A 15,226-nucleotide genomic window follows, 5' to 3' on the forward strand; every position below is an offset into this window, starting at 1 on the left:
CAGTAATTTATATTTGCACCACCAACTTCTGGTACCGCCCAGTATCTGTATTAAGATATTTGGTTACAAGCCATAGACACTAACTTTAGCAAAAAGAAAATCCACAAGATTGAAGAGAAAGCTGAAGGAATCAGCTTGGAGAGTGCAGAAACCAAGTATATCCAGGTTATTTTTGAGGCAGGAAGAGCTTAAAAGTCTCATTCATGTGCCATTGCTGGAATACGTAAGCAAAAGCCTATGTATTCTTTTTTTTTTTTTTTTTTTTCTGTCCTTATGGCACTCTACTCAGGATTCAAAATCCCAGGAGAGAAAGGACTCCAATCATGTGTTCCTCCCTTAGCTCTCCTAGAATGAGAAGAGAGATTTGTTTTTTAAGACCACCTCATTTTAGATTTTGTAGGGGAGGACAGAGAAGTTTAAAATACAGTGTGCCACCAAAACAGCTCAACTGGGGAGATCACTACTCAAAGTGAAATTGGAAGGCTGTTGGGTGTGACGTGGATGCCAAGAAGTACAAAATCACTCAAGACAACTTCATTATTTAACTGCTGTTTCTATTAATCTAAGTAAACTAGAACTGACTTGATATTACTTACTGGTTTTAAATTCATGTGCATACATTTGAAGTAGAGCTATTACTATCTTCCTAATTAAGTAAAAGAATGGAAGGGCAGAATCACAATGCTACTTTCTCATCCCAGATTTTTCTTACACAAGTATATTTATACACATTGGATAGAAGATACCAATATGTTCCATGAATCCACAAGGAGTGTTGCCTCTGTGTTCACAAGGAAGTCCACTCTGTCGTGCTCACTGCTCCAGGAAGCACAGAAGAGCTTGCAGTGAGTTGCAAGACAAGACATTTCCAGTTGGACTCCATGATCTCCACTTCCTCTCAGAGGGAACAGTTCTGATGTTGGGTAGCCATTATGAATTTGTTAGAGCTGCCTGGTGTTATGCATGTGGCAAGTATATATTTGAATACCTTTGAGTAGGTGGGGACTAGAAAGGGTAGTCCTCTCCCCTTTAGTATTACACTGTCATAAAGATGCCGATAATCCATTTCCCTTATGTTTCATACATGTTAATGAAGCAATTCTTTTATTTCCTTGCTGCTGGATATTCAGACATCCATGATGTGGGCAAGGGTGAAGTCAATAGACAGACACTAATGCTATCTCAAGATCACTACATCCTTCTTTATCTTTCAGCTGTTTTAGTGGTTCAGGTTCATGGTACCTGGCTTCTTTTTTCAGTACGACTTTTCCTAAGAAGCTTCTGTCTTTACCCAAGTAGGCTTCTCATGGCTCATTAATCAATTTTCCAATCACCACTTACCAACACTCCCAATTTATGTTAGTGCATCCAAAGTCAATCTACAGAAATGAAAAAGTGTTTTTCATTAATTCATGACCCGTAGTACCAATTATTTGAACTAAACTCTAGGACCAGAACTCTAGTTGCCTAAAGCTACTTTAGGCTCTGGTAATTTGTGAATCTGTAAGTTTCTGACTTTTTGAACTGCCCTTGGGATGACCAATTTGCCTTATTTCCAAGCCTTGCTATTCCTGAGCAATTTGGTCAAGAAATGGTCCTGGATGAATAACTTGATTTGTATCATTTAACTACCTCCAAGGCTTTTGATGAGTAAGGGCCTTTCATTAATCTTTTACACACTTAAAGACCTAAATATAATCTGTTATTAATTTCATCAATTTCTAGTGCATAATAAATTGCCACTTCAGTTTCTACTAAAACGTTACCTGTTTAAAGATATCTATTGTAAGTGGACTTTTGTTACCCAAATTCTGTTTAGTGTCCATGTAATGATATACCAACATCTCCTCTCCTTTTTTCTAGAAAAGAAATATTATCAAATCTAAAATTTAGGGTCATTTCTCTCTTGCATTAAGTCACCTAAATAATTTTCAATTATAAGATTTACTCAGTAATTTTATTGCTATTATATGATTTGGCATGAAATTACCCTGATTCTATAATGCAATATTTCCACATAAAATGTAGATAAAAATAAGAGAATTTTTTTCACCTAGTAAGACTATCTCCCTAGGCCTTTAGTCAATTGTATTAAAAATAAGATTTGAAATAATAATGTAATTAATAACACATAATTATCTCTTATTATGAATTTCTTAACTCAAAGGGAGAAAATGTGTCTACTTTGTTTATTCATAACCAATTTACTGAATAAGATTAGATGCCAGTTATTGTTCTAAGTAATGGAGACACAGCAGTAAATAGAGCCTTACGGACTTTCTAGTTGGGGTGACAGATAACAAAGAAGTAAAATATTGAGGATGCCACTTAGTGTCCAGAGCAGTGGTGAAAATAGAAGAAATAGGAGGGGTTGCCTTTTATGTAAAATAACCAGGGAAAGCTTTACTGAGAAGATCACCTAAAGCAAACATCTGTGTAAGGTGTGAGTAAAACATTGCAGGTAGAGGAACAGCACTGACCAGATATTGAGACAGAAGTGTGCCTGGTGGACTTTAAGAAGAGTTTGGGGGGCGGGGGGCGTGTAGGCGATGGGATCAGAGAATTAATAGGGTTTAGGAGGCCACTGTCAAGATTGTGGCTTTTACTGGGAGAGTCCTCCCCTGAGAGGATTGGGATTAGAGAAATGACCTGGCTTGGCTTCTGTTATAAAATGCTCACTCTGTCTGTAGAGTTTGAATTGAAATTATAAGGAGGCAGTCGTGAGAAGTGGTCAGATTCAGAATTTAGAGAAAAGAAGAATTGTTGACAGATTGGATGAAAGTTAGAAGTGAAACAGAGTAATCAAAGATAAAACCATGGTTTTTTGTTTGTTTGTTTTTTATCTGAATAGGAAGAATGTATTTTAAATGTGTAGCTGGTTCATAAACATTGTTTAAAAAATGGGTTAAGAAGCTTTCTAAATAAAAACAAGTGTTGCTGAATAACATTCTTAGAGAACACATATTGAAGTATACAAATATATATTTAGTTAATATTTTTTCACATATGTACATAATAAAAACTAAACAGTTTTGATGAATACAGATAGAAAGATTGATGTACCTGTGAGTCCTTTGATGTGGGAAATGGATGCAACTCTGACAAAGGAGTCTTTTAGACCCTATAATAGGATGTTTTAATAGTCAAGATCTTGGCATGCAAAAGGTGGCACACTTAACAGATTTACCTGAAGATATTTTAATGGAAGAAGATATGGCATGCAGAGATATGGACAAAGTTAAGGAGACCCACAAGGATGGTAAAGCAGCCATATTGGAAGAAGGCACAGCAGGAAGGCATTACTACTCCTAAAGTGGCAAGAGGGAGAAAATTATTACTGAATGGACATAAGCTATAGCCATTGAGAAGGCAGTAGGAGCTGTGGCCATGGAAGAAAGAAGCCTAGGACAGAACCATGGTGAAGAAGAGAGGAAGAGGGTCAAAGGGAGTACAAACCTTATTCTTTTTCTCCTCCTCTGGCACTTCATCTTTTACTGGCCCTTCCTATTAGCCTTGAGAGAGGTCAGAGTAATATATAGGATCCTTGGTCATGCAGTCCATGGCTGTCAGCCTGAAGGACACATAGAGGAAAGAGAACGGTAGATATTGAACCTGGAAGGGCAAATAAAGAATATGCAGCACAGAATTTCATATTATTAAAGGACGATCTGAACACCAAGACACATTAGGGCAGCTCTTTGGAATTCTGTAGGAGAAACAAAGGATTGCATCTCTACCTTGTTATCGTGGAAAATTCTGTTCCAACTGCCCATGTTCTTGCTTAGTTTATGTTGAAGAGCTCAGATTCTGGGAGAATAGCTCCCATGTCCTGGCTTGAGTCGAATCTTGTGATTGGAGCCGAATTGTAGTGACATGGAGTTAGGAAAAGGCTCACACTCAAAGGATTATAGACAAAGTCAATACAGGGCTCCCTCCTGCAATATTCAAATATTCATATTTGCCCTTTGTTTGCCCTTTGGTGTGATTCCTTACCCTCCTTTTCCAGTTAAAAATTTATCCCGAATTCCAAGTTATTTATCTTAAAATTAAAACCTTTGTTTGCAAACTAATAAAACACTATATGCTAAAAAAATTTTAAAAAATACAAATCTGTTAGTGCTAAAAAATAAAAATAAAACCTTTGCAAAAATCTTAAGGAGACGGGATGTGAATGGATCAGTGTAAAGTAATGGTCGCTATTGGCCTGGGTGACTGGATGACTAACAGATAGGCAAAACCTTGAAATGTAAGGTTTTATCAATTGCTAGGGACAACCAGAATCACAAAGTTTAACCTCCTTTAACCCAGTTTATGCATTCTAATTGATTCAGAGACAAAAACAATAGTAGTCTCATTTATAATAGTATGCAACTTCATTTCCAGACCTTCTCTGAAATTTCTTGCTAAAGAGGTGGAGAAAGTTAGCTTTGAGTAGCAAAGTTGGTCAATGGCCTCTTTGTTGGTGAGGGTACCACCTCCTCTCTCTCAGACAATGGGTCATGAGGTTTGGCCTTGGAAGTGGAAGGTCAAAAGAGAACATGACTCTAAGAAGGAAAGTAAAATTCATCAGTTAAGTGTTGGCAAATTATTAACCCCAGTTTGTCTTGTTCATTCATTCATTTATTCTGTCTGTCATCTGGTAATGAAACATTTAATGATTTTCCTTGCCAAGAAATATGTGGATTTGGAAAAAAATATATATACATATACTTCACACTAAAATAGGAAATACATTATTTCAGTTAGCACATGCAACATTAGAGTCAGATAGATCATGGTCAAGAGGTATCTCTCCCTCATAAAAGCTATGTCAGATTTTTATGTTAATAAGTTCTCCATCCTAGTGTGCAAAATGGAGACATTTGCCTCATGAACTTTAAGTGAGATTTCTGTGGTGCACATTGCACGGGGCCCAGCATAGAGTAAGCTGGTATAAATAAAGAATATCCTTTTCTTTATTAATTGAAATTGCTATGTAAGTTTTTTTCCGTCATTCTGTAACTGTGGTGTATTACATTGAATCACTTTTTGTATATGGAGCTAATCTTCAGGAACAAATCCCACTTGGTCATGTGTATAATTCTTTTAAAATGCCACTGAATTTGTACTGCTATTACTTTGTTGAGGATTTTTGCATCAATGTTGATAAGGGATCTTGGTCTGAGTTTTCTTTGCTTCTGGCATATTTGTCTGGCTTTGGTAGCAGGGTCATGCTAATCTCATAGAAGGAGTTAGAAAGTAGTCTGTCCTCTTCAGTTTTTTGGAAAAGTAAAAGAAACATTGGTATTCATTGTTCCTGAATTGTTTGGTAGCATTTACCAGTGAAGCCATTGGGTCCAGGGTGTTTCTTCCCTGGGAGACTTTTTATTCAATCCTCTTACTAGTTCTAGATCTATTTAGGTTTTCTGTTTCTTCATGATTTAGGATTCGTGTTTCTAGAAATGTGCCCATTTCATTCAGGCATACAGTTGCTTATAGTACTCTCTTAAAATCCTTTTTATGTCTGTAGAATCAGTAATAATGTTCCCATTTTAATTTCTGATTTTAGTAGCTTTAATCTTTTTTTCCCCTAGTCCATCCAGCTAAAGGTTTGCCAATTTTGTTGATATTTTCCAAGAAATAACTCTTTTCCCCCTAAGATTTTATTTATTTATTTTAGAGCGAGAGAAAGAGCATGTGAGCGGGGGAGGGGGTGGGGGGGCAGAGGGGAAGGAGGAGAGAGAATCTCAGGCGGATTCCTTGTTGAGCATGGAGCCCAGTGCAGGGCTTGATTTCACCACCCTGAGAGCATGACCTGAGCCTAAACCAAAAGTCTGATGCTCAATTGATTGAGCCACCAGGCTCCCCTCAAAGAACTAAATTTTGATTTTGTTATTTATTTCTGTTGGGGTTTTTTTGTTCTCTATTTCATATATCTTTGCTCTAATCTTTATTATTTCCTTCCTCCTGATAGCTTTGAGTTTAGTTTATTCTTCTTTTCCTAGTTCCTTATGTTGTAAAGTTAGGTTGTTGATTTATGATCTTTCTTGTTTTTTTAATGTAAGCATTTATGGCTATAAATATCCCCCTCAGCATTGCTTTCACTGCATCCCATGAGTTTTGGTATGTTCTGTTTTTGCTTTCATTCATCTTAAGTATTTTCTGACTTCCCTTATGATTTCTTCTTTGATCCATTGGTTAAGAATATTTTGCTTAATTTCCACAAATTTATGAATTTTCCAGTTTTATTTCTGTTATGGATTTCTTCTTCCCATTGTGGTCAGAGAAGACGCTTTGTATGATATTTACTTTTTTAAAAATCTATTGAAGGCTAATTTGTGGCCTACTCTACCATTCATTCTGGAGAATGTCCCATGTGCACTGGAGAAGAATGTTTATGCTGTTTGTTGTTGTGTATGTTCTGGATATTTCTATTAGATCTAGTTGGTTTATTATGTTGTTTCCATCCTCTATACTTTCTTTATCTTCTGTCTGCTTGTTTTGTCCATTATTGAGAGAAGGGTACTGAAGTGCTGAAATATTATTGTAGAACTATCCCTCTCTTTTTTTCAATTCTGTCAGTTTCTGCTCCATGTATATTGATGGTCTGACATCAGGTATGTAAATGTTTATAATTATCATATCCTTTCTCTATATTCAACCATATATATATATATATATATATATATATATATATATATATATATATATATATATATATATATATATATATATATATATATCCTCCTTTGTCTTATAACTTTTTGATTTAAAGTCTGTTTTTCCTGATATTAGGATAGCTACCCTGCTCTCTTCTGGTTACTATTATAGGGGATATCTTTCTCCGTCCATTCACATTCTATCTAACTTTTCCATGTTTACTTTGTACCAACTTTCAAAATTCTGTTGTTAATTATGACAGTTAAGCAGTTGATTCCTCTGGGTTTGCAGGGAGACAATATTATCAACTGCAAAAACCATGCATGGCAGCCATGCTGGGTACAAGTGTCTCGTTGTGACATTAATACCTCCAGCGTTTCACATGAAGCATGATACTGGCAGTTGCTTTCCAGATAGATAGGCGAGTCCGCTTGTGCCTGAGACACAGAGAGCCTGGGAGGTCGCCTGTGGTGAGCTATTCCTTTCACGTTCCTTACCATTGCCTTGTTCAACAGAGACAGCTCTGACCCCCTTTTCCTACGTGTGAAATATATGTTTAACATATTCCTCTGCCCCATTAAGAGGACTAAAATGTTTTTATCTTTGAGATCTTTAAGTTTCACTGAGAATTTTCCAATAAGCTGTCAAACTTCAAGCCGCCCATCTATCTTTTTTGTCTCATTTCACATGTGCTTGCGTCTGCTGCATAGAGATTTTATTTTAGTTTCATATTAATCTTCTGCTGCTGTCTGCAATTTGATCTTAAGCAGAGTATTAAAGGAAACAGAGAACATTTTAAAAGATGCATGATCCTTGTATGTACTGAATAGAACCCGTTAGAACCACTGATGGGACATTCTCATGAAATGGACCCATAAATGATAGGCCCTGATGAGTCCTCAGTCATCAGATTCCTGTGAGATACAAGGCACTTTAACATCATGGACATCTATGGCACAGAGTCAGATATGATGGTGGTCCTATTTCTAAGACGACTGAAAAAAACAAACCAAAACAACATTCTAATTTAGCCCAGTGGATTTCAGCCTGAGAGAGTTTATCAATGAACAGAGATGGAAACTTGCTAAAAGAGGTTATCCTCAAAATTTAGGCCTGTCCTGGGGGTACATATATCTGCAGTGGGTTAGGAGAGGGATGGGATGACGGAGAATAAGAAGTGACATTAGGAAAGCAAACTTTAGGTCTGGGGCTGGGGAGTGTCAAGATAAAGAATTGCAGAGCTTAATTTAGCTCTTATCTTTAATTCTTATCTCCCCAATCCTGCTCAAGCAAATAATCAGTCCCTGATTTCTAACTTGGTCAAAAAACTTTTCTAACTCATGCTATGAGTTCAGAAATAAAAAAGAAAATTAGATAATGGAAGAAATTCCTCCATTCTAGCCCCAGAGGTCTAGTTTCATGATTGGGTCACATTTTAAAATTCTGTCTGTCTGTCTGTGTCTCTCATTGCTTTCATTCTTTGAATGCTTTCATTCTGTTTTAATCTTATTGCAAGCTCTTTCTTTTTTCTAAGTACGTTTTTTATTTAAGTCTATATTCTAAACAACTTTAAATCAACAGTCTGAAAGTCAAGTGAAGAAACTTGACTTTTTCTCTTGCTGACATCTTTCAATAAATGGATATAATATACACAGTCTCAAAATTTAAAAAATAATGTCTTTTTTTGAGAGTTTGAATGAATGACAATGGCTTAAAAGCCATACCTGGAGCAAACAATGACTTGTGACCCAATGTAGACACTTCTTTGTTGTATTTTGAAAACATGTTTTAAGTAATTCTGTCCTATTAATTTAGTATGGGCTTTGAAACTGAGAAAAATTCTGACTCACATAACTGCCTGGTCATGATTAAGATTAAATTGAAATAGAACAAATTAAAAGATTGGCTAGAAGAAAAGAGAAACTGACTTAAACTCAGTTAGCATAACATTTTAGATGGTATATTTTTAAATTATTATAAAATTTAAAATTTATGTTAAAATATACATTGTCATACCCATGACTGAAAATAGAGTGATTGGAGGAGCATGCAGAAGAGGAGAAAAGTAGGGAACATCTTTAGTCTAATAAAGAAAAGCTGCCTGAGGAATCGGGCCTTTCTTAGGAAGAAGGCAGTGTTTGTATTCATCCATCCCTTTGGCTTCCTTCTGTCCTTGGCACCTGGTATCCTCATATGACCCCTTGGATTTCCAGAGTCCCTACTCTGCTAGATTAGAGCACTGTATTGTTCCTAGTTTCCCCATTTCTTACCATTGAAGTTTGGCCACCTATACTTATTTCTTAGGGCTCTGGTTTTTGATTAGTTGAAAACAGATGGTGTCTGAGTCAGGATGGAGCTCACTGAAAAAGGAGATTTTGCATAGACTATGGTAAGTAAAATGGTAAGGGGAATCTTACAGAATTAGAACACAAGCCTAATGGCTTATTGTTTTTGCTGCTTTCCACTTTTTTTCTCTGTTCTCTGCTTCCTTTCTCAGGCTGCTAACTCCTCCTGAGGGCATCCGGTTGTCTTCTTTTGTCTTTAGCCTTGCTTCTCCCACTGTTAATTGGCTTCATTTTTCAGGAAGGCACCTCAATCGACCCCACCCATTTTTTCATCCTAGGCCATTGGTTGCCAGTGAGCCACAGACTCCCTCCTGGAGGTGCTCACTCCTTTCCTCCCAAAATGTGGCTGTAGCTGACAGGAACCCATTAGATCAGAGACTCTTGGCAGGGCAGGATTTCTTTCAAAGAGGCTGTGGGCAGGAAGGCAATGCTTGGATCTGGAACAGATGTTTTGGGACATTTGGGAGTCTTGAAGCTCTTAGACTCTGGGGCTGCCCTGCTGAGTGATTGGCGAGTTTGGCAGCACATCTTGCTTCCTTTAACTAATCTGGTGTGTCTGAGAGACACTGAGGGGATAGGAGGAATCACAGAATGCTTTCCTCAGCATCAGCAGCACATTGTAAGTCTCTCTTGAGAATACTTTCCCCCCTTCTGAAATGGTGATTACATTCTGCCTAAATTCCAAGACATCTTGGCTTCCTGGTGAGGTGTAGGTGAACACTTACCAAGATGCATGCCTCTTAGTGTGTTTTATTGATTACATAACTTATCTAAAAAGATAGGTCAGCTCTGGAGAGTTTTCCCTAACACATTTTTTCTCAGTGTTGGCAGCTGGAAGACTTGCTCACATGTGTGTTGATGTGAGTGGCCTTGGGAAGAAAGAAATCCCATCCCTTGCTTAAGGCGCTCGGGAAGAATAAACAAGCATAAGTGTAAGGAGGTCAGTTGTCTGTCCCTTGGTGTCAACATCTTTATCTGAAAAGCCCTAAGCAGCTGATTACTCCTGATTACCCATACCTAGTACCTTTCGCTGTCTGCCTCCTTCCAAAACACACAAACACACACGCGCAACTTCCCTTTTACTCATGAAATTTATTGTCCATTATCACATCTTACTTTCTTATGTACATCTAGCTTTACACGTGAATTTTCTGCATGCAGAGACAGCCTCTCTCTCTTTTCCTATCTGTAACATCATTCAAACAGGCGTTCAATGTGACATGCCTCAGTGAGTTTCAGGATGTTTATTTCTTTTCGCCGCACACACATCCGCTAGCTCAGTCTTTCTCTGTCTCCTTGCATCTCTGCTTCTCTCTCTTCTCTTACATGCAAACATACAAGAGTCTCTCACCACATGTACAAATAAATGTCTCGGAGGGTTCCTGAGTTCAATGTCACGCTGGGCAGAAGTGGAGCAAGAGTGGAGGGAGAGTGCGCGCTGTGCGGGCGGGGAGAGACCCTTTCCGGCCAGCAGAGGGCAGCCGAGGGGAGGAGCTGGCGCGCGAGGGCTGAGCGAAGCCTCGCCTCGCTCGGGCAGCCTCAGCCTCAGCACCAGCCGCGGCGGAGCCCGGAGCGCAGGCACTGAGGGCAGCGGCGGCGGCGGGAGCGAGGCGCGCAGGGAGCGGCGGCGCGGGCGGGAAGCAGAAGTCGCCGCCGCCGCCGCCGCCGCCGCGACGGGCAGCCGGGCTCGCCGGCAGCCAGCTCGGGCCCCTGCCCCCTCAGCTTCGTGTCCCCGGCGCCGGGCGGCCGGCGAGTCTGGAGCCCGCGCCGTCGCCGGCCGCGTCCCCCGGGCATGGAAGGAGGCGGCAAGCCCAACTCCTCGTCCAACAGCCGGGACGATGGCAACAGCGTCTTCCCCGCCAAGGCGCCCGGGACGGGCGCGGGGTCGGCCGCGGCCGAGAAGCGCCTGGGCACCCCGCCGGGGGGCGGCGGGGCCGGCGCGAAGGAGCACGGCAACTCGGTGTGCTTCAAGGTGGACGGCGGCGGCGGCGGCGGCGAGGACTCGGCCGGGGGCTTCGAGGACGCCGAGGGCCCCCGGCGGCAGTACGGCTTCATGCAGAGGCAGTTCACCTCCATGCTGCAGCCCGGGGTCAACAAATTCTCCCTTCGCATGTTTGGGAGCCAGAAGGCGGTGGAGAAGGAGCAGGAAAGGGTTAAAACTGCAGGCTTCTGGATTATCCACCCTTACAGCGATTTCAGGTGAGGACTCCCAGTCGCCGCCCCACCCTCCCTTCCGGGCGCACCCTCCAACTCGCTTCCCGGCGCCTGGGAGGGGGCGCCCGGGGACTCGGAGGGAGGGGTTGCCGGGAGGGCGGGGGGTGGCGCTGCCGGCGTGTTTCACTCGGGCTGATCTGGCTCCACTCTTCAACTAGTTTCCGCCAAGGAGGGGGTGGGATGAGGAGCTCCTGTTGCCCGGGAATGCCAGTGAGGCTCGACTCCTTTGCCTCGTGAACTTTGGGGACACATCGGGGAAGAAGTCTACGGTGACCCCCAGATGGGAGGATGCTAAGTTGTGCCAGAAAAACTTTTACTTCGGAGATGAGAGTGTAAGGAAGCGGCCAGAAAGTCGTGTTTGGGGTGACTCCCTTCCTCGCGCTGCTCCCCCAGAAGTGGGTCCCTCAGAAGGGGAAAAAAGGCGCTCCTGGGCTGGAGGAGAGGATGGGGCAAGCAGAGACAGTGACTCGCAGGTCCTAGCTGTTCCAGCCGCTCTGGCCCCTGGGGAATGTTAATCTGTTTTTCATCTGCTTATAGGCACTGGGCATCCTCAGTGCATTTCTTGAGAATAGTGGCTGGCAGGCTGAGGAAGGGCAATTTGCGCTTGGATAGTCCCTGACTTGAGGTATCAGTGGAGCAGGCGCTGCCAGGTTGGGCAGCAGCGTGGCAGGAAGCTTCGAGTTCCCGAAACAGAGGCAGGGGGCGTTTCCAGAGCCCCCTTCCTGAAACCGAGACACCCTTTCTTGACCTTGACTACAAGTCTGTTTCAGAAATCTCTTTTCCTGTTTCCCAGCTCGGGAACAAGGGCAGAGAACTGTCAGCTGTCAGGGAAACTGCTTCCGAGAATTAAAATTAAGACGTTTCCCCATCTTATTTGTCGCCCAAGTATTCTTTTGGTTATAAGCGTGTTTAGAGATTATCAAACGAAGGTCGTGAAGTAGATCCTCTTATTAGTGCGCACACCCTGCAGCTCCTGAATAAGGTTGGGCTATCCATTTAAAATTATAAAACTCAGGGTGGCATATATTATTTATTTATTATTTAACTGAACTCTTTCGAAAAGCAATCAGTGGAAGGAGTATGTGTGCAAACTATGCAGTTTTAATAGGCGTCTATTAAACAGCAAACAAATATTGCAATAGAAAGCAGCATTACTTTGAGTTGTGTTTAAGGGAGATTGCCATCAACTCCATGCCTTAATAGGAGCTGTCCACAGTTCTGAATGACGTTAGCTGTGGAAAACCCAAGCTCCTGCCTCACAAAGCCTTGGAGTCGACTGTCTTCACCTTCTTTGAAATTTATATGTTGTCTCAAATCAGTAGCCTCTATTATTTAAGCACAGAGTGAATGGAATTTAGGAAGTGTATCATTTTAAGGTCTTATTTGCAGAAACATGTAACAAAGTCCAAAGGAGGACTTATGAAATCTAATGACATCTATAGCCTATGGCAAATTAAAAGTTGGACTGAAAGAATGTTTACATTAAGAGGATCTACTAAATAATCAACTACGTTTCCTTCATTGGGAAGATACTTACGGAAGCAAACTTATAAATGACCTTGTATTAAGGTGTATTAGATTGTCATGTTCTTTAGAATTTTAAAGGTTAAAATCAAATGTAGAATATTATTTCTCCCTCAATTCTCAGTGGAAATATGTTGCAACCTATTACCTTTTTATCATGAAAAAAGTTTACGTGGAAACAGCCTTTAGTCTTCATAATAAAAGTAAGCATGGTGTTTCCAGAAATATATTTGGTTCACTATTCACATGCAAATAAAATGCTACATTTTGTTTATTTAATTTTACCTTAATTAAATGATCACTCTTGATTACTTAGGATACTTTTATTTCTTGAATAATGTGAAAAGAGAGTATACTTTTCAAAATGGTGGCACATATTAAATAATTAAACTTTTACCACCTACTGTATAAAATCATAGGGCCACCTTTCAGGAATTGGAATGATGCGCCAGTATCATTTGAATGAGTGAAATTCATAAAATTAAAGATTCTCCACATTTTCTCAAGTGAGTCATCTGAGACAAAATATATTTTAAAAAGAACAAAAAATGTTACTAAATAAGAAATAAATTGAAATCAGATGATGGTTTCTTTTTATCATACATTTCAAAGAAATGATAAATGATTAAAAAGTGAGGTAATACTTTAAACAAACTCCAGTGTGGAGTAGTTTGCAATATTTGATTTTCTCTTGCATAACTGGAGAAAGGAAATGACAGATATAAATTAAACAATTACTAGGTTTAGGTTTTTAACTGGAAGGTATCTGAAAAAAGACTTTAAAACTCGTAATTACAATATATACCAGTTTTCTAAAACAAAAAACTAAGGAAGTAATCATGTACATAACTTATTTGCATATGTTAAGGCATTTAAATCTTTTTATTATTTCATTAATATTTTTATATGCTCTCAATACCAATAGAAGATTTCTCAAAACTTGTAACATGTCAGGATAATGTAATGACAAAAGCAGAAATAAGAGAGACAAAATTCTGGCAGTACTTTTTTCCTAAAGAAAAAGCAATATGGGAATTATCTCTAACATAATAGAAATGTTATGATTATGATCTTTTCACCTCAGGCTCCTTCCTGAAGAAGACACTTTAAGGGCAGAGTTTTGCTATGATTCCTACAATGCCAAACTTATGTTCAGTAATAATTTAGCCACTGAGAAAGTGACACTCAAGAATAAATTTCCATGGAGGGATGGGGAGATACTGGAAATAAAGACTTTTTTTTTTTTTTTAAACTTGATACTTTCTTAAGCTTTTGCATGGCCAAGGAAGTTTACTCATTCTGTGCTTTGGTCAGCCCCGTACTGCTGCGTGTAGTGTGAGCCTGCTACTCTAGGGCACGTCAGGACTTTAACACTGTGCTGACGATCTAGTATCTGTGTTCAGGATGACTTCCGAGGCAAGTCCCTTTTCACTTCCCTCTCGTGGCGGGGCTGTGCTCCCACTGAGACTCCCACAGAGCTAGCTAGGTGCTTCTCTCACCCGCAGGCCCAAGAGAGCTATTGCTGTGTCTGGCAGGTAGTTTTCTCCTACCTCCGGTTTCAGTAGGTCAGAGGCTCTGTATTCCCCTTCTTTCTCAGGAGAGGATGATGTTAGAAACTTTCAGGGACTAAAGAAGAGTCAAATATCATATACTCCCAATACTGTTAGAAATAACTGGGTGGCAGAAAGGGAAATGTGATGATGGAAGCAGAGATCACAGTGATGTCCCAGGAGCCAAGGAAGGCATTCAGTGTCTGAAAGCTGGAAAAGGCAAGGAGTGGATTCTCCCCTAGAGCCTCCCGAAGGAGCATAGCCTTTGATTTTAGTCTCCTAAGACTTGGTTTTGATTTGTTTTTTTAGAAATAATTGAGTGGAAACTAGAGAGTTTAGTAAAGAAAATCTTATGTTTTTGTTCATATCATGGTATGTAATCCCCCAAACCAGGGAAAATATAGTTACTTAAAAAGTAAAATTACACTCATCTTTGTGTAGCGAGGATGTGGTCTCAGTCTTATTGAGTTTCATGTGCGCAACATACACAAAAACAGGTATCTAATTAGGAGATTAAATGTGATTTTTTTGAGATCACCAACAGTGGTTATATATTTATTAGCTAAAATTTACTTTTTATTTATTTAATAAAAAATTGACACTGGTGTAGCATTGTGCTTTCATAGCTGATCTGTAGTTATGATACAATCATTCAGATGGATTGGAAGAGTAGAGTACTTTTGCAGGTGGTTTTTATTATTGTGTAATTTACCTTGAAAGAATTTATCACCAGACTATTTGCCATTTCAGGGATTCTGACATTATTTTTCTGAATCACACTTATATAAGGGCTCTTACAGATAAAGCTCCTGTTTCATGTATATTGTCAGCCAACATCTTGCCTCTAGTTAAGGGAGGAGATTTTATATCTTGACTTATTATTTCTTCTGCTTCTCATCAATTAGTGCGAACAACTGTACGAAGAGTTTATTGTGTCGTAAGTACACAAGGACT

General features: G+C 39.9%; 1 protein-coding gene across 1 annotated transcript in view; it reads left to right on the forward strand.

Annotated features, from left to right (window-relative positions):
* The first annotated feature begins 10,776 nt into the window (after window positions 1-10,776).
* The window catches only part of HCN1 (hyperpolarization activated cyclic nucleotide gated potassium channel 1), a 373,578-nt gene continuing 369,128 nt past the window's right edge, over window positions 10,777-15,226 (forward strand). The window contains exon 1 of the mRNA XM_040630450.1: window positions 10,777-11,183. Within this exon, the coding sequence (XP_040486384.1) occupies window positions 10,777-11,183 (407 nt within the window). The remainder of the gene's footprint in view (window positions 11,184-15,226) is intronic.

The sequence above is a fragment of the Ursus maritimus genome, unplaced genomic scaffold, assembly GCF_017311325.1.
Source record: "Ursus maritimus isolate PB19 unplaced genomic scaffold, ASM1731132v1 scaffold_15, whole genome shotgun sequence".
Taxonomy (NCBI): Eukaryota; Metazoa; Chordata; class Mammalia; order Carnivora; family Ursidae; genus Ursus; species Ursus maritimus.